The following is a 23,369-nucleotide window of genomic DNA, read 5'->3' as shown; positions in this document are numbered from 1 at the left end:
CAATCATACTGCAGATTTCCATGGCCTTTCTGGAAGCCAGATATAGCTGTCATCATTGTTACTTTATATACAGTGGGGGAAATAAGTATTTGATCCCTTGCTGATTTTGTAAGTTTGCCCACTGACAAAGACATGAGCAGCCCATAATTGAAGGGTAGGTTATTGGTAACAGTGAGAGATAGCACATCACAAATTAAATCCGGAAAATCACATTGTGGAAAGTATATGAATTTATTTGCATTCTGCAGAGGGAAATAAGTATTTGATCCCCCACCAACCAGTAAGAGATCTGGCCCCTACAGACCAGGTAGATGCTCCAAATCAACTCGTTACCTGCATGACAGACAGCTGTCGGCAATGGTCACCTGTATGAAAGACACCTGTCCACAGACTCAGTGAATCAGTCAGACTCTAACCTCTACAAAATGGCCAAGAGCAAGGAGCTGTCTAAGGATGTCAGGGACAAGATCATACACCTGCACAAGGCTGGAATGGGCTACAAAACCATCAGTAAGACGCTGGGCGAGAAGGAGACAACTGTTGGTGCCATAGTAAGAAAATGGAAGAAGTACAAAATGACTGTCAATCGACAAAGATCTGGGGCTCCACGCAAAATCTCACCTCGTGGGGTATCCTTGATCATGAGGAAGGTTAGAAATCAGCCTACAACTACAAGGGGGGAACTTGTCAATGATCTCAAGGCAGCTGGGACCACTGTCACCACGAAAACCATTGGTAACACATTACGACATAACGGATTGCAATCCTGCAGTGCCCGCAAGGTCCCCCTGCTCCGGAAGGCACATGTGACGGCCCGTCTGAAGTTTGCCAGTGAACACCTGGATGATGCCGAGAGTGATTGGGAGAAGGTGCTGTGGTCAGATGAGACAAAAATTGAGCTCTTTGGCATGAACTCAACTCGCCGTGTTTGGAGGAAGAGAAATGCTGCCTATGACCCAAAGAACACCATCCCCACTGTCAAGCATGGAGGTGGAAATGTTATGTTTTGGGGGTGTTTCTCTGCTAAGGGCACAGGACTACTTCACCGCATCAATGGGAGAATGGATGGGGCCATGTACCGTACAATTCTGAGTGACAACCTCCTTCCCTCCGCCAGGGCCTTAAAAATGGGTCGTGGCTGGGTCTTCCAGCACGACAATGACCCAAAACATACAGCCAAGGCAACAAAGGAGTGGCTCAGGAAGAAGCACATTAGGGTCATGGAGTGGCCTAGCCAGTCACCAGACCTTAATCCCATTGAAAACTTATGGAGGGAGCTGAAGCTGCGAGTTGCCAAGCGACAGCCCAGAACTCTTAATGATTTAGAGATGATCTGCAAAGAGGAGTGGACCAAAATTCCTCCTGACATGTGTGCAAACCTCATCATCAACTACAGAAGACGTCTGACCGCTGTGCTTGCCAACAAGGGTTTTGCCACCAAGTATTAGGTCTTGTTTGCCAGAGGGATTAAATACTTATTTCCCTCTGCAGAATGCAAATAAATTCATATACTTTCCACAATGTGATTTTCCGGATTTAATTTGTGATGTGCTATCTCTCACTGTTACCAATAACCTACCCTTCAATTATGGGCTGCTCATGTCTTTGTCAGTGGGCAAACTTACAAAATCAGCAAGGGATCAAATACTTATTTCCCCCACTGTAGGTTACCCGGTGCTAATGAATGTATATGTACACATTATTGGAAAGAAAAGAGGCAGTATAAGGCGGCTTAATTATTTATTTTTCATACTGAAAAAAAGAATCATCTCGTCCAGTGATTCCCAAACCTGGTCCTGGAGGCACCCCAGCCAGTCAGGTTTTCGGGATATCCACTGTGAATATTCATGAGAGAGGTTTGCACGTAGTGGACGCAGTGTATGCAAATATCTCTTATGAATATGGATAACCTGATAACCTTACTGGCTGGAGAGCTTCAAGGTCCAGATTTGGAGATCACTGATCTAGTCCCTTTTTATTACACAGCTTAAGTAATGTAAAAATTTGCTATATATGTTTGATCATTTGTTATGATCGGATAACTGTATTAGTGAATACAAGCTGAATGTGTAATTATGGTATACTGCTAGTTTATATATACTGATTGACATAAGTCCTTCTTATCACAGCTAAATTATTTTTATTCCTTTAAACTCTATTTTTGGCGCAATCCTAGCCAAGATAAGCAGAGAATAGGTGATAATGTTTTCCAGGCATCTAAGAGTAAGTCAAGATGTGAAAGGTTTATCGCTCTATAGTCATAGAGCCATAACTGACCACATTTTTCACATTGTAGGTCAAGGTTCAGAAATGAGCGTTCCCAGCACACCTCAAAAACTTGCTGTACCACCTCCAAGTGGAAGACCGTCTCCTGCACCTCCAGCTGTCCAACCTTCTGTTGCCCTGCCTGGTCCCTCAGTGACACAGTTGACCCCTGGACAGCCAACATCTATTGTCCACTTACAACAAAAACAGAATCGAATTAGTCCTATCCAGAAACCACAGGGACTTGACCCAGTTGAAATACTTCAAGAACGAGAATACAGGTAGATGAAAAATGGTATATTTGTTCCATAAACCTTTCACTATATCTAGATATTCTCTATTGACAAGCAAGATTGAATCAGGTGCACAAGTGGATGATATCATCTGATGGCACTGGGGCAGAACAGCTCTCCCAGAGCTCAGAACTAGTGTACAGATCTGAACATATGCGTGTCTTCCTATGTGCAGCAGTCCCATCAGTCTCCATTTTGTTTTTAATGCTCTTTCAAATGAATGCTGAAACATATGTCATGTTTGGGACTCACTAACTACCAAATAATACAAGTTGCAACACTAATTTTGGTTATAGTGGTGAATGAGTCTTCCTCGTTTTTGTGCTTTCACCAGAACAGACTCAGACTTGCTCTTTTTATTTTTTTAAAGGGGGAGGACATTTTTGAGGGCTATCGTATGGATATTCCTGGGGTAGATTTCAGAGACCCCTGCTATTACCATAAGTTTCTCAATTCACAAGTAAATGTGTCTAGACACACGCCTCTTAAAAATCACTGGTCTTCCCCCTTTCTTTGGAGCTTGGTCGTAGGAAGGTCCCCTACCTTCTTTCCTCTCTTGAATAACAAGGACTATCCATGGGAATTACATAATAGCCATCATCATCTTCTAGAAACTCCTTCACTTACGAGGGTATTTCATATCCAAGATTTATTTAGAAAATGACAAAAAAGATTTCCTTTTCTGTTCAGGAAGCAGAATTGAGACCAAATGTTTTCAGTTTACTATAATTTATAGAAACTCAAAAAGTCACAGTTGCAGATTGTGTTCATGATTTACTGTAAGAAAAATCCATGTATGGAATACTCGCTTGTCTGTTCAGTCTGTGAGCAACTTAGACCTTGGCTACAAGATTCAACCCATGCTCTTATTGAAAAGGACCTAATTTTAACATAACTCAGCCACTGAATCAGCAATGAAAAAAGTCATGAAATGCAGACGTTGTTCTATTACATTGCTAGGAAAGGCCCCTGGCTCTTAGATTACTTGAGAGAGAAAAATTTCTAGTGTGCAGTGCTCTGAGCCAGGATCATCTATATGTAGTATATCGTATGCAAACTTGCTATAAAAAATAGTCTTTCAGCTTTCTTCCTGCACAGTCTCAAATTGAACTGTTCTCTGTTGTCAGAAGCTGATGAATGTGGCACACACCTCATTTGATCAAATTATGATGCCCGACACCTGCCATCTCTGCGTCAGTCATTGCTGCTAGAAGCTTTAATTGGTTAAGAGCTTCTGGATTTGGGGAACATGGCAGATAGCATATTAAATTAGTAGCTGCACCTTGCTCTGGAGATAACCTTTTTTGGTGAAAAGGTTAAGGAGACAGTGACTATTGCACAACCCTGCATCATGTTTTTGCATCAACATTGGAACCTGCTTCTTCCTTCAGATGGATGAACACAACTTAGTATGGTTCTGAATGAACACCTTGGCCACCATGGACAGACTGGATAGGCTGTATGGGCTTTATCTGCAGTCATTTTGTTTCATTCTTCCTGTTTAAAGAGGGAGTATTAGCTGTGTGTTTCAGATCAAGCATTCTTATGCTTGTATAACCAATTCATCCCAACTGCAGGCAATACTTTCTTTTTCACTCTGCTAAACAATCGCTACCTGCACAGAGTCCTTCCCTTCAGACATTGCTAAGCTTACCAGGTGTTCACTAAGGATTTTCTCATCTTGGCAGCCCACTTGCATAAGCAAGGCCTGTGTTTGTTTTACCTTGATTATTTTCTGTCACGGTTATTCCCAGATCTGGCCATGTCCTTGGGGGACACAGAGTATTAAACTTGCTTCAGTCCCTTGGGTTCCTCATAAATGACATTGCCAGTCCTACTACCTGAAGAGCTGTCCTAAATAAGGCCGCTTAGCTATGCAGGTGCCATTGCTGAATATTGGATTGGCACCTGCATAACTTTTTAAATACATTTTTTATAATTTTTTTTTAACTAAAGCCCCTGAGCCTCCTTGAGCCCCTGCCTATGTTCCCTTCTTTCCCTACCCCCTCCCAGCCCACATCAAGACCCCCTGCTCCCCCCAGCTGTGCAAGCAGGCCCTCCCTCCAGGCCTACCTGTATTCCTGACCACAGCCCCCTCTCTCCTGCCTCTTTCAGTGCCAGTCTAAAATGGCTCCCGTGACCTCTCGCGTCAGCTTGTGGTACTTTGTGTGACAGTTTTTTAGTAAAAAAAAAAAAATCTTCTGATGTTTGAGACATCTTAGACACATGAGAAATTGTTTTGAATTAGATCAGTGTAAGACAATATTGCACATCCTTAATAGTCAGTTGGACTGTTGTAATTTGCTGTATGTATGAGATGTCTTAGACGCATGAGAAAATTGTTTTGAATTAGATCAGTGTAAGATAAGAGTGCACATCATTATTAGTCAGTTGGACTATTGTAATTTGTTGTATGTAGGATGCCTGAGTAAAAGGAAGAAATTACAGACATTATAGCACTTGATATATTCTACTAGTAAATTTGAAAGAATAACATCTTTGATTAAGATGCATTGGTTGCCAGTGCAGGCTCTTGTTATTTTTAAAGTATGCACCATGGTATTTAAGATCTTTGGTCACGGTCCACAGTTCATGATTCTTAGATATCTTAGCTGTCTTCTAAGAGGGCGACCATATCCAGAGACCTGATTTAATGTATGTTTTCCATCAATCAAAGGGGTTAAATATAAACATATTTTTGAGCTTACTCTTCCTTTTACAGCTCTTAAGATGTGGAATGAACTTCCTTTAGATATCAGATCAACAACAATTTAGGGGAATTACAGGCGAAGATGATGTTTGTTCTTACCTGCTAATTTATTTTCTTTGATTCCTGCTAGACCAGTCCAGACTGGGTTATGCCCTCCTACCAGCAGATGGAGGCAGATAATCTAACTTTTTTTATTATCTCCACCAGTATAAGGAGTGATGCAGCCTGGAGCTTTCCAGGATTAGTGACAACAAGAACAACTCCACAGTGAAACCTTTGTGAAAACTACTGAATGACAGTCTCCAATATTGACAGTAAAAGTGAGCAGATAAAACCTCTGAATTGAGAGTGGGTGTAATGGGTACTCTCTTGGCTTAGAGGCTTTCTGGCACTACACAGTTTTATGGTGAATAGGGAAAATTGTCTCTCTATGAGTTGGAGGTCTGGTTGTGGAGTGCCCCAGGGGTTGGCATGGTCTCCTACTTTTTATGTGCTGCTCCAGCCTTTGGGACAGGAGCTTGAGCAGCTGAAAATACCATTTTATATATATGCGGACAATATCACGTTGCTGTAACTGATTGGTAAAGATTGGGCTACTACCTTGACACACGATGGATTACGTTAGACTTATTGATAGTTGGATCACCAACAATTGTTTAAAATTAAATTGAGAGAAAAAACCTAAGTTTTTATGGCTGGGGCCTGAATGTCTAAACTTTCCACATAATTTTCAGATAAGAGCTGATTCTTTTGTTTTTGAGAATTCTTCATAAATTTTAGGAGTGGATATGGATAGTCTATTGACCTTCTCAGATCATGTTAAACAAAGTATGCAAAAATCTTTCTACACTACGTGAAAGCTAAGAGCAATTCGTAAATCTTCTGTTTCCATGGTATTCAGATTGCTGGTTCAAGCATTGGTCCTAAGCAGATTGGATTACTGCAATATTGTATTTGTAGGCTGTCTAAAGAAGTTAGTATACAGAGTACACATAGTGCAGAATACTGCAGCACGCTTAGTATTTTCAGTTTCTAGATTTGAATCTGCTACCCCACTTCTTGAGAAGCTTCATTGGCTTCCGATTGAAGCAAGGACTCAGTTTAAGCTCTGCTCTTTTATTTATGAAATATTAACTGGGTTAGCTCCTTTTTATCTTGCTGACTGGGCTAATCTAATTTGTTCTAATTTTTCTTATTCAATACGTAAACTAATCCTGCTGCGGTTTTCTTCTGTTAGACAGCTTAGATATAAAGCTATGTTTAATTCTTCTTTGCATTATCAGGCTACAGTAGTTTGGAACCTTCTACCTTTAGATATTCGTACCATCTCGAATTATTTGAGTAGAAGCACTGTATAGTATAGTATAGTTAGTCTTCCCAAGTGGGAATCAAGAAAAGGAAATTAACAGATAAGAACACATTTCACGTTCCTTTTCATTCTGCTAAACCAGTTGAGACTGAACATTAGGATGATAAGGCCCCCTCCAGTATTGCCTTACCAAAGGCGCTACCCCCTCTGGGTTGGAGATCATTCCTACACCCTTGGCATAGTTCACAATCCAGCCAAGAGTCTGCAGCAGGTGAATCACCCTTTATGGCCACCTGAGAATTCTCCATAGAATCAACCTGAATCAACCAATTGCCAAGTATGGATGGATCTTGATTCCCGCCCTTCAAAGGAAGGCTGCTATCAACACTGGCAAGGCCAAGTGGGAGCACTCTGAACTGAAAATGCATGCCTAGGATACAGAAATGGAGAGACAGTTTGTGAGGGTCCCTTATCGCAATATGCAGATATGCCCCTGAGAGGTTTAGGAAGGTGGGAAACTCACCTGATCTGTTTAAAAAAATAATTTAAGTATCTTCAGCAAATATGCTTGACTGAGTCCCAAACTCTGAATAATTGTAGCCAAAGATGACAAAAAAAGGATAAACAGTGTAGGAGCAAGAATAGTACATTGAGGAACACCCAGAGGAGATGGAAAAGACGTTGAAGAAGAATTACCAATCTGAACCGCAAAGCTGTGTTTTGAAGAAGAGGATCAAGCATGCACAGAACTCTGAATACCAATTTGACAAGCAGAAGCAGCGGATCCACCAAATAAAAAACTTCACATAGGTCAAGAGAAATAATAATCACAGTTTGACTTAATTCTGTTTTACAATGTAATTCATTCACCAATCCAAGTAGCAACATTTCCGTAGAATAGCCAGCCTGACTAAGATGTAAAGAGATAGTAACTCTCTGTGATGGAGTGTACATCCTGTCATGGAGGGAGGAGGATCCCACCTGCTCAGCAGAAAGGCTAGAGCAAGATCTTATAGAGTCACTACCTGGATTTGAGGTTAGTCCCACGGCACACCCTTCTTACATGTAAGGTTAGATTTTGGGACCCCTGTTTAGGAGGAAGTAGCAAGACAGGGTAGCTACGTGGGAGGTGATGGGGGGTGGGGGGTGAATAACCATTCTGCGATTTATTTGGATAATTCCCTGAACACAGAAAGTAAGTGGCAAACACCCAATTGTGTTAGGAACATCATTTGCATCTGATTTGCTTAGGAGGACAGACTGAGAATTCTATATAAAAAGAACCATTGAAGGGAGGCAAGGCTTCTTGCACATTTGCTGTGAAACTAGATAGGAATAATATTTTTTGATTTGTATTTTTGATTTATGATTGAGAATTTCTTGGGTCTACAGTTTATATACTTCTTGACTTATCTAGAGATACACAAACAAGGAGTGCTGGTGCTGTGTCCTAGAGCTTTGGCTTTGGATATGAGTTTTGTGTTGACATTTCCTTGTCAATGTGTAATTAGCTTTGAGAGCAAAAATTATTCCTCTTTAGATCCAAGACAGTTGTCTAACTTTGTAGTGTCGGTGTATTTGAGGGTTAAGATATAACCACTGTTTGGGCTGCCTTGTTCTACTTGCTGTATTGTCTTTATAGTGGATGAATTGTATCTTTGTGTTTTATTTTCCTTATATTTGATGGATATTGTGTATTATTGCACAATATCCATCAAATACTTTCTGTGGTAAGAATTGTTTAAATTTATTAAATTAAAAAAAATTCTCCTAGGACAAGTAGTAAATAGGACCACGTCTGTGACTTACATACATGACATGTATCTAAAGTATAAAGTGTTTGGGGCGAGATCATGACTCTCTAGTGTGTCGTCTGTGTTGAAATGCAGAAGAGAATGGAGAAATCTAAAAAGATGATGCATGAGAGACTTTTGACGCCTAGAAGTATGATTCATTGACGGCATCGAAGGCTTCTGGATCTGCAGTGGACACTGGTGATGCATTGACATAGAAGAAGTCTCTGCCTGTCTTGACATTGAGCACTGGTAGCGGGCCCGCGGCTGAATACTGTAAGTCTCAACACCAAGGAAGCACGGGGATTCTGCATCATCCTCATCGGCACTGAGGGGCTCTGATGTTGGGCACAGAGTGAAGATGAAGCATTGGCATTGTCCTCCTTGATGCACGCTGTAAGTAGCTCCGGGGCTTCGACATCGCTGACACCCAAGAACTTTCGGTCAAGAGGATCACTCCCCTTCATGGTAGCGGTGCCCACCTGCCAGGCTTCCTGAAGCTGAGAGCCCACTCTTGATTAGACACCAGTGACTTTTCAGGCTGTCCCTGCGCTGTCACCACCCCTGCTTTTCCCTATGCCTGCCTGCTTTCGAGGAATGACTCAGGTCCGTGCTCCAGAAGTTGCTGGAGTGCACCCTGGGACCTTCCCGCTGCAGACCGAAGTTCCCCACTTGAGAACCTTTTCTTTGTAGGTTTTTGAAGAGAGATGGCATAGGCCATCCCATTTAAGTTGAAGATGGCAGACAAGCCCAGGGCACAGTTGACCATCCTTGATCATGACTCCTCTGAGGGAAGTTGTGACTGTGCCAATTCAGAATGGCCTGAAGGATGCACAAATGAGAAATTGGAAGACACTTCTCTCTGTGCAGCTTATTTCTAAGAAGGCAGACTCCATGTATGGAGTTCAGAAGGCTCCCAGATTTGAGAAGGCAGAGTTGCCGCACCACTCTATGGTTGTTGAATATATCATATACTAAAAACAGCTAGAATTACAGTATAGTACAAAAAAATTCTTTATTATCCCCTTCTTTAATTATACTCAGTCACAGTCATCAACTGTGTTATGCTCACCTCCCCAGGGGTAGGTCAATATTTGTTAGCCTTCTAGAAGCTGCTCAATTCCTTTCTAATTCCTTTCTAAAAGTAAATAATTAGCCCCAGTTTTATCTGTTCCCTGCTTGAGTTGCTACACCTCTAACATTTCATTTTTTTGGTTGCAGTCAGCCTCAGCCTTTGATAGGTAGAACAGTCTCTTGATGGACTGAAAACATACAGCAAACTGGTCCACTGTCTTGGCTAAACAGTCACCCACAGGAAGGAATAATTTAAAATCATCTGCATAAAAAGAGTGGTGAAACCAAGTTGCCAAATCAGTGACCCCCAACTCATGAGAAAGTGTTAAATAACGGGGAAGAAGGTTGTGAGGATCCTTGTGGGACTTCACAGATTTATTTCCATTTGTCTGAGGTATAGCCATTTAAAAATTATCTTCATTAACCTTCAGGAGGGAAAGGCTTCAAACTTTCTAACCCAAGGCCTCTTACTTCTAATTTATTCAGTTTCCTTAGAATGTATTTCCGCTGCTTTTGATTTTGTAGATCGTAGAGATCTAAATGCGTAATCAAACTTTCCAAACCTTTGTCCTACCACATCTGAATCTATTCCAACAGGACTGTCAGTAGTGTTTCTTTGCTACAGCATTTCCTGAAGCCATATTGCAAATCATCCAAGTGATTATATGTTGTCAAAACATTCTGCAGTTGAATTGCCACCACTGCTTCTAGCAATTGTTAGATATGTCAAGTTAAGCAATTGGTCTGTGACTGCTACACTGTTAGACATCTTAAAAACTGCTCTTTCATAGTGACTTCAAAACAATGGATTTAGGGATGCAAGTAACATTCTTTTCATAAATTATTTTAACCAGATTATAATCTCTTTCGTGGCATTCTTTAACAACAGAGAGGGGCAGGGCTCTAAAATACACAGCCCTTGACTAAATTTAGAAACCAGGTTCTGTATTTCTAATTCAGATAGGACAGCAAACTCCTGCTATGATGGCTTTTCCATTTTCAAGAGGACAACCAAATGACTTCCAGTCAGCAGATAGGTGCAATCTCATACGTTATTGGACAAGCACCAAAGAAAGATCCTGAAGAATTTGTTTGGTGTCGGGTGGAGTTGGATTCTAAACACCAAACAAATTCTTCAGGACCTTTCTTTGGTGCTGAATCCAACTCCACCCTTCTAGGCTCAGTTTTCTTTTGTTCCAGGCTGCATCTTCACAACTATTATGTAAATAGTTTTTGGTAAATTGACTTTCAAGCCCTGACATTTTGAGTCCCTGTTGTCCTTGCATTGTTTTCGGTGAGCTTGGTAGCTAGGGATTCCCAGCTGTGAGAATACGAAGGCCTGCTTATCCTTTGAGAAAGCAAAATGACTCACCTGTAGCAGATGTTCTCTGAGGACAGCTGATCAAATATTCTCACATATCCTCCCACCTCTCCTTGGAGTGTATTCTTTAGCTATCTTATATGACTGAGGGTCCCAAGCTCGCATACACTGTGGGGTGATGCTAGAAAGTTCTACAATAATCTCACTAGTCAGGGTTCCGTCAGATCATATCACCTAGCTGTGAGAATACTTGACCTGGTATTACCTGAGAACACCTATTACAGTGTGAGTAACTTTGCTTTCTCTGTTTAACCTTACTCATTTGCTGTGTATTAGTTCAGTTTACGATCCTATCACAGATTGATTATTCCATCTCCCTCTTTGGGGGTGTAGCAGCTGGAGCTCTAAGGAAATTGCAAGTAATCTAAAACATTGCTGCCCATATGATTTTCAGACAGTCAAATTTTGACCTTATTACTCCACTCCTTAGGAAGCTCCATTGGCTCCCCTTCCAAGCGAGGATTGATTTTTGTTTTGTTTTTTTAAGTTTTAATGGATTAGTTTCTAATGAGCTTTTGTCTTTGATATGTTTTACTTCAAGCTTGGTGGCGTGTCGGCAATGTCAAATTCATATGTTAATTTTTCCTCCTCCTAAAGCAATTTGTTTTAAAAGTATTCTGGAACAATCATTCTCCTTTAGGACTCTTTCTGTATGGAATTCTCATCCACTCTGTGCACCTTCTATTTCATAGGAAGTTAAAGACAACTCTGTTTAGAAAAAGATTCTTAATTTTATTTATTTATTTTTAGTGTTATTTTGCTCTGCTAACCTATTTACTTTATAAACCACTTTGGGCTCTGATTCCAGGGAAGAGGTGGTGTCAGTGCAAAGATTAGATTAGATGACATTAACTAAAAGTGATCCACTTTGAATTGGTGATGCACTTTTTAATTTTTTTTTTTTGAGAATTGGCTATTGTCGTAACATTCTTTAAAGTAAATAGATTTTTAACTTCATGTCAAGCCAAGCATGCTTATATCTACATCAGTGTTTCTCTAACTCACTGGGCACATCAATACCTGTTTTGTGTCTTGTGTCTCCTGACATGTTATAAATGAAAGTATAAAGTTTTAACACCTAACTGCTACCTTGTGTTAAATGTGCCTGAAACAATGCAATAAGATGCAATACAGTTGGCACTTATATGAGCATATACCATAGTAAAGATGAATGTGGCTCACAATCAATATAAAGAGAAGGATAGGCCCCTGAATTACAAGCTTAATAAAATTAAGCTAACTGCACTTAAATCACCAGAAATTTCTGAAAAAAACAGGTTTTTAGTAACTTCCTGAACAGCGAATAGTTAGATTCCCAACGAATCCTTGACAGGAATAAATTCCACTATTTAAAAATTTTATATTCTGCACATTGCAAATGTTCTCAGTGGGTCACAAAATATATGTACATAAAGTCAAAATATATTTCATTACACCACCATAACTTTAAAACTAACTAAAATATAATCACAAATAAACTATCAACATAAACTTTTGGCTTCAGTCTCATTATTCAGCCTGATCTCCTCCTTGATAGTTAAAGGTCAGTTCCTTTGAAGATTTATAAACCACTCTAGAAGGGGAAGGGAATTGAATCATCAGATAATGCCTTGATTCTGAGGCATAGTTTTTATCATAGAGGGTTTTTAATGGCATCATGTAGTAAGGAGCAGCACCATAGAGAATAGAATAGGCCAAACAACATAATTTGAAAATGTCTTAAGCCCCTCAATTAGCAACCAATGGACTGTGCGCCACATGGAGTTGCGCTTGCAAACTTAATACCCTGCAAATCACTGTGGTGTTAATATGTACCCGTGCCATTAACCAGTTTCAGTGTTTGCAATGGGACGTGAAATAAAACAGTGCACAATAATGACATTGGAATGCAATAGTGCATATTAGTAACTCTAGTGGTTTGTTTGTTGCACTGAGAAAATGAGTTAACTTGTATTTTTCTCTTAGGGTATTTTCTTTTGCATGTTTAAAATTTAATATTTAGTGGTAAATTATAGAACAAAAATGTAGCTTTTGACAGATCACAGCTTGTACAGTAGAACAAGTTTTATCTGGAATAGTTGAGTCCAAGCCAGTGGCATAGCCACAGCACATGCCCACCCGCTTTGAACTCAGGCCTACCCAGCAGTAGCACATGTGTGTGATGTTGGCGGGGATCTCCAAACCCTGCCAGCTGAAGACACTCAGCATCTCTCCCTCCTCCCACCCCCCTCAAATGATTGGGGGTCTCTTAACTGCACTCCCCCAATACACACCCTGTACCTTTTATATCCTTCAGTTCTTAGCCTGCAGCAAGCAGCAACTCATACCGGCTGTTTACGCTGCCCTCGAACCTTCCTTCTGATGCACCTTCCTGATCACCCCAGAGTTGTGACAATTCCCTTTCTAGTGGACAATTTCGACTAAGTTGACTTGAGAAATTTCATTCCAAATTCCTCCTCCCCAGAAACTTCTGACCACAAATGTATCCAGCCTAGGATGGAGTGCTCTTGTAGATGGCCTTCATACTCAGGCACACTGGCTCATTCCAGAGACCCAGCTTCATGTCAGTCTGGAGCTGTGGGCAATTTGGAATTCTGAAAAGGCTTTTAGAGATTGACTGTTGAGGAAATTGTTCTAATTAGAAAAGATAATTAGTTTGCCATGTACTACATCAACAAGTAGGGGGCTATGGGATCCTACCCCTTGTGTCAGGAAACAGGATGTGGCAGTGGGCCTCCAGTCTCGGCCTGGTGCTCAGAGCCACATACCTGGTGGGGAAAGACAAACAGTCTGGCGGACAGGCTAAGCAGGATGATGCAACCACATGAGTGGTCACTGTAAATGTGCGTTGCCCAGAAAATCTTCAAAGATTGGGGTGCCCTCTTGACGGATCTCTTTGCCACTCATCTCAACACAGAGTCCCTCAGTACTGTTCCAGATTCCGGTCACATGGCAGACTAGTGTTGGATGCCTTTCTCTTGGATTGGGGGAAGAGCCTTCTGTATGCATATCTTCCCATCTCACTGATCAGGAAGACTCTGCTGAAACTCAAGCAGGACTGGGGCATGATGATCCTCATCACACCTTACTGGCCGAGACAGATATGGTTCCCACTTTTTCTGGAGTTATCCTCTGAAGAACCTTGGATATTGGAATGTTTTTCTTTCTTTTTTTTTTTTATCATTTTACTTAATTACATTCACATTTATCACATAAATGTAAGGAAATACAGAAATTAATATAAAAAGGAAAACATTTTCTCTCAACAATATATATTTACATAATTGTCCACAATTGGAAGATCCAAGATCAGGAAAACAATCTTAAAGAAAATAAGAAAAACTCAAAATGGTTAATCTTACACTTCACATTTTCTGAGGGAGGAAGGTTAATTGGTTATTGCAGCCGGTACAGTGGTAACTGAAGGAAGTTGCTGCAGAGCATTCTTCTGTTGCCACAAACTCTTATAATTTCTTAGGTTCAAACAAATAAGTAATAAGGAAATAAAACACGTACAAGGGAATTGCGCTAGGAAGGTCTCACCTAGGGCAATGATTCCTGGCTTAAAAGCCAAGACTTCACACCTCCCAGTCTGCGATTCCCTTGATGTGTCAGGAAATATATGCATCTTTGAACCCAAAAAACTATCAACCATGTATCGGAAATACAATTTTAAAACATTGTTCCTATCTAAATCAAAGACGAAAGTCACTAATAATATAACTCTATCTATAACTTCTGAATTTTCCAAAATGTCGGTTAAACTTGCATCTCTTTTCTCTGATAAAGAAGATTTATAAAGGAAATATAATTTTAGTCACCAATAGGTGGCTATCAGAAGGTATTAGCAAAGTATCAGAGAAATATTTCTTCAAGAATTCAGTAGCTGATATATAGGATATTATAGGTAAATTTATCATTCTCAAGTTTTTTCCCTTAATTGGTTCTCCAGACATTCCAATTTTTACAAGAAAGATAACTATTCTTCATTACCAAATTGTCTGATTTTCATAGAGAAGCCATTTCCGTAATCAAAGTCTCTATTTTTATATCTTGGACTTCCACTTTGTTAGATAGGTATTAATATAAATTCTTTAACTTGCATAGTGAAAAATTTTAAACATTTGAAGAAGAGAGTTATTCACATTCTGCTGCAGTTCCTATAGTACGTCCATTATGCCATTATTGGCTTCACCTAGTCCAATTTCTCCACAGAAACCGCTCCAGATATCTTCAGGGGGGAAGAGCTCACTCTCCAATCCCCCAGTTGGTTTATTATCCGAGTCGATGCTACGCCAGGACCTCCTTGGATCACGTGAAAATCCTAACCCACTTCGGGCGTTTCCATTATTGACCTCCATAGCGAAGCAATACTGGTTCCGGGTCTTGCAGGGGTCATGCCAACAGGGGGACTCAAAGTCACTCCCTCTCCACTGAGATTCGGCAATAAAGCCTTGCTGTTCCCCGAAGCAGGAACCGATATCCCCGACGTTATGACCCCGAATCTCTCCAAAATAGACTGAGAAGTGGTGGGAACCCCAGCCATGTTCGAGGAGGACAACACCATGGCTTTGCCTTTTCTCTTCCCCATTCTCTGTGGAGCGCGCCTTCTTCTTCAGGCATTCTGGTGTAAAACGGGAGCTCAACTAGCGTACGTCCTCCCTCAACACCATCTTGGATCCTCCAGGTTGTGACACTCTTTGTCTGGTTTCTCCTCAGAGGCCTGTCTGATATGGGTAACCCTACAGCATAGCCCTCTGAGTCACTGAAACACGGAAGCCCCTCCACCACTTACAAGGTGGTGTCCCTTCGGAGGGGGATATTGGAATGTTTTTCTGACCCTCATCATCGAGAAAGGGAAGTCTTTTCTGCATCCCAACCTTCAACCCCTGGTCCTCATGGCTTGGATGTTGAATTTGTAGAATTTCAACTGCCTGAGGGTGTTTCCAGGGTCCTGCTGGCCTCCATGAAAGATTCCACTAAGAGATGTTTATACTTTCAAATAGAAGAGGTTTGCCATCTGGTGTGAGGGGAAGGCCTTAGATCTTTTCTTTTATTCTATGCAAAAACTGCTTGAATACCTTCTACACCTCTTTGAGACTGGTTTAAAAACCAACTCTGTAAGGGTTCACCTCAGTGCAAACTCTAGTTGTTAGCTTCATGAGAGGTATAAAGCCCCCTGTCAAATCTCTGACTGTATCATGGGACCACAATGTTACCCTCACCCAGGTGGTGAAAGATTCTTTTTGAGTCATTTAACTTTTGCCATTTGAAGTACATGACTTGGAAGGTCTTATTTTTGGTAGCAGTCACCTTGGCTCACAGAGTCTGTGATCTTCAAGCCCTAGTAGCTGATTCACCTTACACAAAATGTTATCATAATATTAGTTATCCAGACACGTCCTAAGTTCCTTCCTAAGATAGAAGTTAATCAGTCAGTTGTCCTAATATTTTTCCCAAAATCTTATGCCCTTCCCTGTGAAAGTACATTGTACACCTTGGAGCCTTAACCATCTATCTGGAGCAGAATAAAGCTCATAGGTAGTCCACCCAGCTTTTTGTTTGTTTTTTTTACCCAAAACGGATGGTGGCAGCCATTGATAAACACACTTTATCCAATTGGCTAGCAGACTGCATCTCCTTCATTTATGCCTGGGCAGGGCAGAATCTGGAGGGTCATGTCACAGCTTACAATGTCAGAGCTATGGCTGCATCGGTAGCCCACTTCAGATTAGTGTCCATTGAAGAGATTTGCAGAGCTGCGATGTGGTCTTCAGTCCATTTACATCTCATTACTGTGTAGAGCAGAATTCCCAATGTGACAGCCATTTTGGTCAACCAGTTCTGCAGAATTTGTTTGGAGTCTAAAATCCAACTCTACCCTCCTAGGCCCATTCATTTCTGTTCCAGTCTGCACCCTCACAACAGGGATTTTTATGTTGTTATAGTTACTGGTTATGATTAGCCTTGCCGTTGTAGGTGCCTAGTGGCCATTGTTTATTGTTTTCAGTCACCGTGGTACTTAGGGAGGTCCACATGAGAGTACATTGTATGCTGTTTACCTCTGAGAAAACAGTTACTCACCTGTAGCAGTTGTTCTCCAAGGAAAGCAGGACATAAGTTCTCGCATACCCTCCCACCGCCTCTAAGAGTTGAATTCTCTGTACTTTTTTATCCAACTGCAGTTTGAATTGGGCAGGTGGGAAAGCACGTGTGCATATGTGGTCATGCTTGCCAAAAGTTTTTAAAAGATGAATACTGGGCAGTATCTGTACTGGGGCTCTATGGATGACATCATCAATATGTGAGAACATATGTCCTGCTGTCCTTGGAAAACACTTGCTACAGGTGAGTAATTTCACTTTACTTGCACTTGGTAACACTCTAGCTCTGTGGCTGGTATAAGTAGGCTTGTCTAAAGTATAGGCGTGACTAGTTATGCTAGTATTCTATAAGGGAAAGTAGGCATCTACTTTTTATTGTTAGAATATGTTTCAAATAGGTGCCTTCTTGACACCTAAAATCAAGCACCTCTTTAGAGACTCGCTGTCAGAGAGAGCAATTCTATAACAAGGTGACTAAAACTAGGCACCTGGATAGTGCTTGGTATGATCCTTTTCTATAAAGGAATGCATGGCCTACTTTCCTTTATAGAAAAGTATCCTAACAGGGTTTCCATGTGCATAAAATTTAGGTGCAAGTACTTGCACCGGTAAGTATTATCACCTAAATGCTGCAGGTACGTTTATAACTTAGTGTTCTGTAAGTTACGTGGGTAAGTTTTTCAGTTCCATCCATGTACACGTCCTTTGCATGTAAGTTAAGCAGGTATTTACAGAATAGCACTGAAGTGGAATTATACGTTTACATGTGTCTGGGCACACGCACATAAATGGCATTATTGTAAACATGCATAATTGGCATGTAAACGTTAGTCTATATAAAAAAAAATTATTCCCTCAGTGTATATGTCCCTTTGAATATTGGCCCGATATAGTACTTAAATGTCATCATGTTCTGTGGCCCATCTGTTTTTGTAACATCTACCGATTTTTGTTATTGAATCTGAAAACCCTTAATTTCTGATGGTTAGTAATACTATGGCACATCTCTGGCATTGCTTTGGTACTAAGTTGGTGTTCACTTCAGCACATGAAGTGGGGAAGAAGGACCAACTGCTACTGATGTAGCACATCCCACTGGTCACTAAACAAAACCTACTCCTTTGTTTCACCACACCTGCTATTCCTGTCAGACTAGAGGTGACTTCAGGCAGGCCAGCAGGAGAGTAGGGGTAGAGTACATTCTGAATTCCTGTGGCAGCTTCTCCAGCTTTTCTGTTTAAAAAGGAAGTGGATGATGTGTAAGGGAGAAAAAGTTCCAGCACAGCTTATTCATTTGTTGCTTGGACTTCAGCAGCAATACATTGGAAAATGAATCTCAAAAAGAAATCTATTCACACTTATTGCCATTCTTCCCATATTCATTTCTTGATTACCTAGGGGCTCACAATCCAGATACTTTCTTTTAATTGTTTGTATTTGTTTATTCATTATTCATAATATCTGCATTTAACTATATAGAGAATGAGAATTTACCTCAGAATAGTTTAGACAGTATCTTTTTATTAAGAATTTTTTTTAAGATTTCTGCAACAGATTGTGTCTGCATTTCATATTTTTCTTCTTTCCTTCGTGTCATGAAGTTGATTATCACCCATTCCCTGCAGACTGGCTGTGATGCATCTCCTCCTCTGAGCACTCAAGGGAATGCATATGTTCTTTTCAAGTCTATATGTCAAATTGCACTGGATGTTCTTGCCCAGTTGTCTGGCAGTGGAAGTGTGGTCTGAGCTATTAATATGCTTAGAATTTCAATAACAATAACACTGTCTGAAGTGCACTGCAGAACCCACTAAAACTGCTCCAGGGACCTGCATTCGCTGTCATGGACCTGAGTATGACATCCGAAGTTGGCATAGAGGCTGGCATGAAATATTTTTAAAGATGTTTTTTGACAGTGGGAGGGGGTTAATGACCAATGGGGGAGTAATGGAAGGTCATCCCTGATTCCCTCTGGTGCTCATGTGGTCATTTTGGGTACCTTTTTGTGCCTTGTTCGTAAAAAAAAACACGTCCGGATAAAAACGTCCAAGTGTTCGTCAGGGACGTCCTTGCTTTTTTTCGATTATGGGTCAAAGACGTCCAAGTGTTAGGCGCGCCCAAGTCCCGCTTTCTCTACACCTCTGACACGCCCCCTTGAAATTTGGACGTCCTTGCGAAGGAATGTAGTTGGAGACATCCATAATTGGCTTTCGATTATACCGATTTGGACGTCTCTGTGAGAAGGAAGTCCGTCTTCCGTTTTATGTCGAAAGATGGACGTCCTTCTCTTTCGAAAATGAGCCTGATAGTCACTACCGTACTATAGCCTCAGATGGCTCAGAGTCTTTAGGAGAACAAGTCAGCACCGGACCTCAGGCATCTGCAAATCAAACCAGGGCTTTCCAATGTGGTGTTGGATGTGGCTTGCATCTGATTGGACCTGAACTTCATGTCCCAAAAGCAGTTCAGCTGGCTTGTTTGGGCCCAGTCAGATGTGGGCCAGTGTCTGACATCACTTGGAGGGTCCTACCAAGTTTGATGAGTGGGTGCCTGTGTAGGGAGAGAATCAGAAGTGAACACCATTTAAAATCAATGGTGTATGCAGAGGTGGGACAGGTCGGATGGAGCCTCTAGAGCAATCAGGCAAGTAGCCTATAGATGTTGCTGCTCTGCCATTGCTCTCTAAGGAACTTTGGAAAGCATGGAAGGGGGTGGGGGAACAGAGAGCAAGATGTTTGGCCCTCAGAATACCAACACCCCAAAGTGACTGTGAGCAGCTCTGTTCTTCGCACTTATACAATCTCTCCCTCCCCTGCTGAGTTCAGCTCAGAAAATGCACTGTGCAAGCTGGGGGACTTCCGAGGGGGTCTGTGCAGAAGCTAAAGGTGCCACCCCTGGCTCCCTCAGTGGCCTCCACCAGAGGACTTATAGTGGAGGAGTATGTGTGTAGGCTATATCAGGGGACTGAGAAAGTGGGGAGTATGTGTGTGTAGGCTATATCAGGAGACTGAGAATGTGGAGGAGGGAAGGGGTGTGTGTAGGCTATATCAGGGGACTGAGAAAGTGGGGAGTATGTGTGTGTAGGCTATATCAGGGGACTGAGAAAGTGGGGAGTATGTGTGTGTAGGCTATATCAGGAGACTGAGAATGTGGAGGAGGGAAGGGGTGTGTGTAGGCTATATCAGGGGACTGAGAAAGTGGAGGAGGGAAGGGGTGTGTGTATATATGCTGTATCAGGGGGTTCAGTGTGCGGCGGCAGCTAAGAAAGCAAATAGAATGTTAGGTATTGTTAGGAAAGGAATGGAAAACAAAAATGAGGATGTCATAATGCCTTTGTATTGCTCCATGGTGCGACCGCACCTTGAATATTGTGTGCAATTCTGGTCACCACATCTCAAAAAAGATATAGTGAAGATAAAAAAGGTACAAAGAAGGGCGACAAACATGATAAAGGGGATGGGATGACTTCCCTATGAGGAAAGGCTAAAGTGGCTAGGGCTCTTCAGCTTGGAGAAAAGACAGCTGAGGAGAGATGCGATAGAGGTCTATAAAACAATGAGTTGAGGAGAATGGGTAAACGTGAATCGCTTGTTTACTTTTTCCAAAAATACTAGGACTAAGGGGCACGTGAGGAAGCTACAAAGTAATAAATTTAAAACAAATCAGAGAAAATATTTCTTCACTCAACATGTAATTAAATTCTAGAATTCATTGCCAGAGAATGTAGTAAAAGCAGTTAGCTTAGCGGGGTTTTAAAAAGTTTTGGATAGCTTCCTAAAAGAAACGTCCATAGACCATTATTAAAATGGACTTGGGGAAAATCCACTGCTTATTTCTGAGATAAGCAGCATAAAATGTATTGTTCTGTTTTGGGATCTTGCCAGGTACTTGTGACCTGGATTGGCCACTGTTGGAAACAGGATACTGGGCTTAATGGACCTTCAGTCTGTCCCAGTATGGCAATATTTATGTATTTATGTAATAACCCAATGAAATTGAACACATTTCAATCTGTAGATGAGAACACTGCACCCATGAGCATAATGTAATTCTTCATCCCTGAATTATGTGCTTTCCATATATCTCTGAGCCAGCAGTCCTTAATCAGAGATCAGCAGTAAATCTGACTTTGTCTTAGAAAAGTATTTGATGAGAGGAAGGCTACTGGATTTATCAGTTTGTACTTCATAACTGTATCACTCTGAGCTATCAAGCAATCTCTTCAATTACAAAAAATGATTTCCCCCTCTATACAAAATATGTATCAAACAACTGCTTGAAGCAACAGGATATAGCCCTCATTTTGTTCAAATAACTCTCTTCAAGATTTATGTCTCTTGTGAAATAGGGCAAATATCTGTTATAATTTAATAGCAGCTGTAGTAAATATTGCTTTTATTGGAACTCTTCTGTTGTCAGGTCAATAATTTCTTGATTTTCTCTTCAGTTTCAGTAAAAATGTGATTGACCTACTTTAATTTATTTTTCACTTTTTATTGAGAAATCATAAAATGTTAAAGTAGGACTGAATAATAGTATAATATAGTGTTCCAAATTATATTATGCTTTCACAATTTACACTGAACACGGTGCTATAACCAGGCCATCCTGTCGGTGGTGGTCACAGCTGGAGTCTATTTTGGGTTTATTGGACTTAGAGGTACTTTCCACTTTTCCTTCAGTTTCCCTGGGACTCTGCTATAGAGCATTAAAGACAGCGCTGTTGTTCCCTCCTATGGAGCCATTTCTGGGGGAGACTTCAGTATGAATTCCTCAGCCCTATTTGTGCTCTTGTGTTGTCCTGCCAAGCAATAGTTCTACTTCACACATGCAGGGACTTAATGAATAGGCTTTTGCTCAGGCTATTAACATCAAAAGAAAATAATTTCCTTAACATCCTTACCAGACCAGTTCAGAACTTGTGGGTTGTGTCAGCCCGCAAATATGGAGACAGATTCTAGAATTCTGGGCTGTGCCCTATAAGGGCTCTGTGTGGCCTCAGGTGTTCAGTATTTCTCTGTCTCCAGCACATAGTGACAGGCAAACTGTGCAGCTTCTGAACTTCTGGAAATAATCTTATGGATCAGTTCTGGTACCCCAGTTGAGAAGGACGGAAAGATTCAATTCCCCCCCCCCCCCCCCCCCCAAAAAAAAGTATTTGGAACCAAAGGGATATCTCAGAGGAGTCTGAGAATTTCTCTCATGTCTCTTACCCAGCCACTGCTTCGTGCCCAAGGAGAATTTCTACAGTGGTGGATGGTATCCATTTCGGCCCCCTCCACATCACAAGGTCCTTCTGTTGAGACTTCTGGGGCACATGGCCTCCACAGTTCATGTAACGCCCGTGGCATGTCTACATATGAGATCAGCTCAATGGACCCTAGCTTCCCAGTGGTTTCAAGCTGCAGGGGATCTAGAAGATGTAATCCAACTGTCCACAGACTTTCAGAATTCTCTTCAGTGGTGGATGATTCGATCCAATTTGACTTTGGGGCGACCATTCCAAGTTCCTCAGGCACAAAAAGTGCTGACGACGGATGCATCTCTCCTGGGGTGGGGAGCTCATGTAGATGGGCTCCACACTTAGGGAGCCTGGTCCTTTCAGGAAAATGGTCTGCAGATCAACCTCCTGGAATTAAGAGCGATCTGGAACGCTTTAAGGGCTTTCAGAGATCGGCTGTCGAACCAAATCATTTTGATTCAGACAATCAGGTTGCCATGTATTACACCAATAAGCAGGGGGGCACCGGATCTCGCCCTCTGTCAGGAAGCCCTCCAGATGTGGCTTTGGGCACGCCGTCAGGGCATGTTTCCCCATTTTTTGTTCTGTTCAAGGCTGCCCTCTCAGTTAGTTGTTTGTGGTTTCAGGTCAATCTATGTTATGTCCTCGCCGTTGCAAGGCCCAATTGACCAATTGACCAATGTTCACTGTTTTGAGTGAGCCTGGTTGCTAGGGATACCCCACATGTGAGAACAAGCAGCCTGCTTGTCTTCAGAGAAAGTGAAGATACATACCTGTAGCAGGTATTCTCCGAGGACAGCAGGCTGATTGTTCTCACAAACCTGCCCACCTCCCCTTTGGAGTTGTTATTTATTTCTTTATTTGCTTTTTGATTAAACTGAGGAGGCACGGTGGGAGGGAAATCAGTCCGCGCATGCGCCAGAAGACTTTGGCAAAACTTGCAAAATGCCGATTCCTGGGCCGACGCGGATGTCGACCCCCATGTGAGAACAATCAGCCTGCTGTCCTCGGAGAATACCTGCTACAGGTAAGTATCTTCGCTTTACCTGAACAAACAAGGAGAAACAGGTTCTTACCATCTCTGTTGGCAAGAGATCCAGATATGGTCTTGTGTAGCTTCTCAAAACATCTCTATAAGAGCTGTTTACCTAGCAGACAAATTGAGCCAAGTCTTTCAACCTCACGAATGGTCTCTCAA

General features: G+C 41.5%; 1 protein-coding gene across 5 annotated transcripts in view; it reads left to right on the top strand.

Moving 5' to 3' along the window:
• Positions 1–23,369, top strand: part of SMARCA2 (SWI/SNF related, matrix associated, actin dependent regulator of chromatin, subfamily a, member 2) — a 679,721-nt gene that overhangs the window by 110,403 nt on the left and 545,949 nt on the right. For all 5 annotated transcript variants that reach the window (XM_030193821.1, XM_030193826.1, XM_030193822.1 and 2 more), the window contains exon 6: positions 2,297–2,546. In XM_030193821.1, coding sequence (XP_030049681.1) covers positions 2,297–2,546 — 250 coding nt within the window. The remainder of the gene's footprint in view (positions 1–2,296; positions 2,547–23,369) is intronic.

This window comes from Microcaecilia unicolor, chromosome 2 (genome assembly GCF_901765095.1).
Source record: "Microcaecilia unicolor chromosome 2, aMicUni1.1, whole genome shotgun sequence".
NCBI classification, from domain to species: domain Eukaryota; kingdom Metazoa; phylum Chordata; class Amphibia; order Gymnophiona; family Siphonopidae; genus Microcaecilia; species Microcaecilia unicolor.
This window is presented reverse-complemented; position numbering and strand designations above follow the sequence as displayed.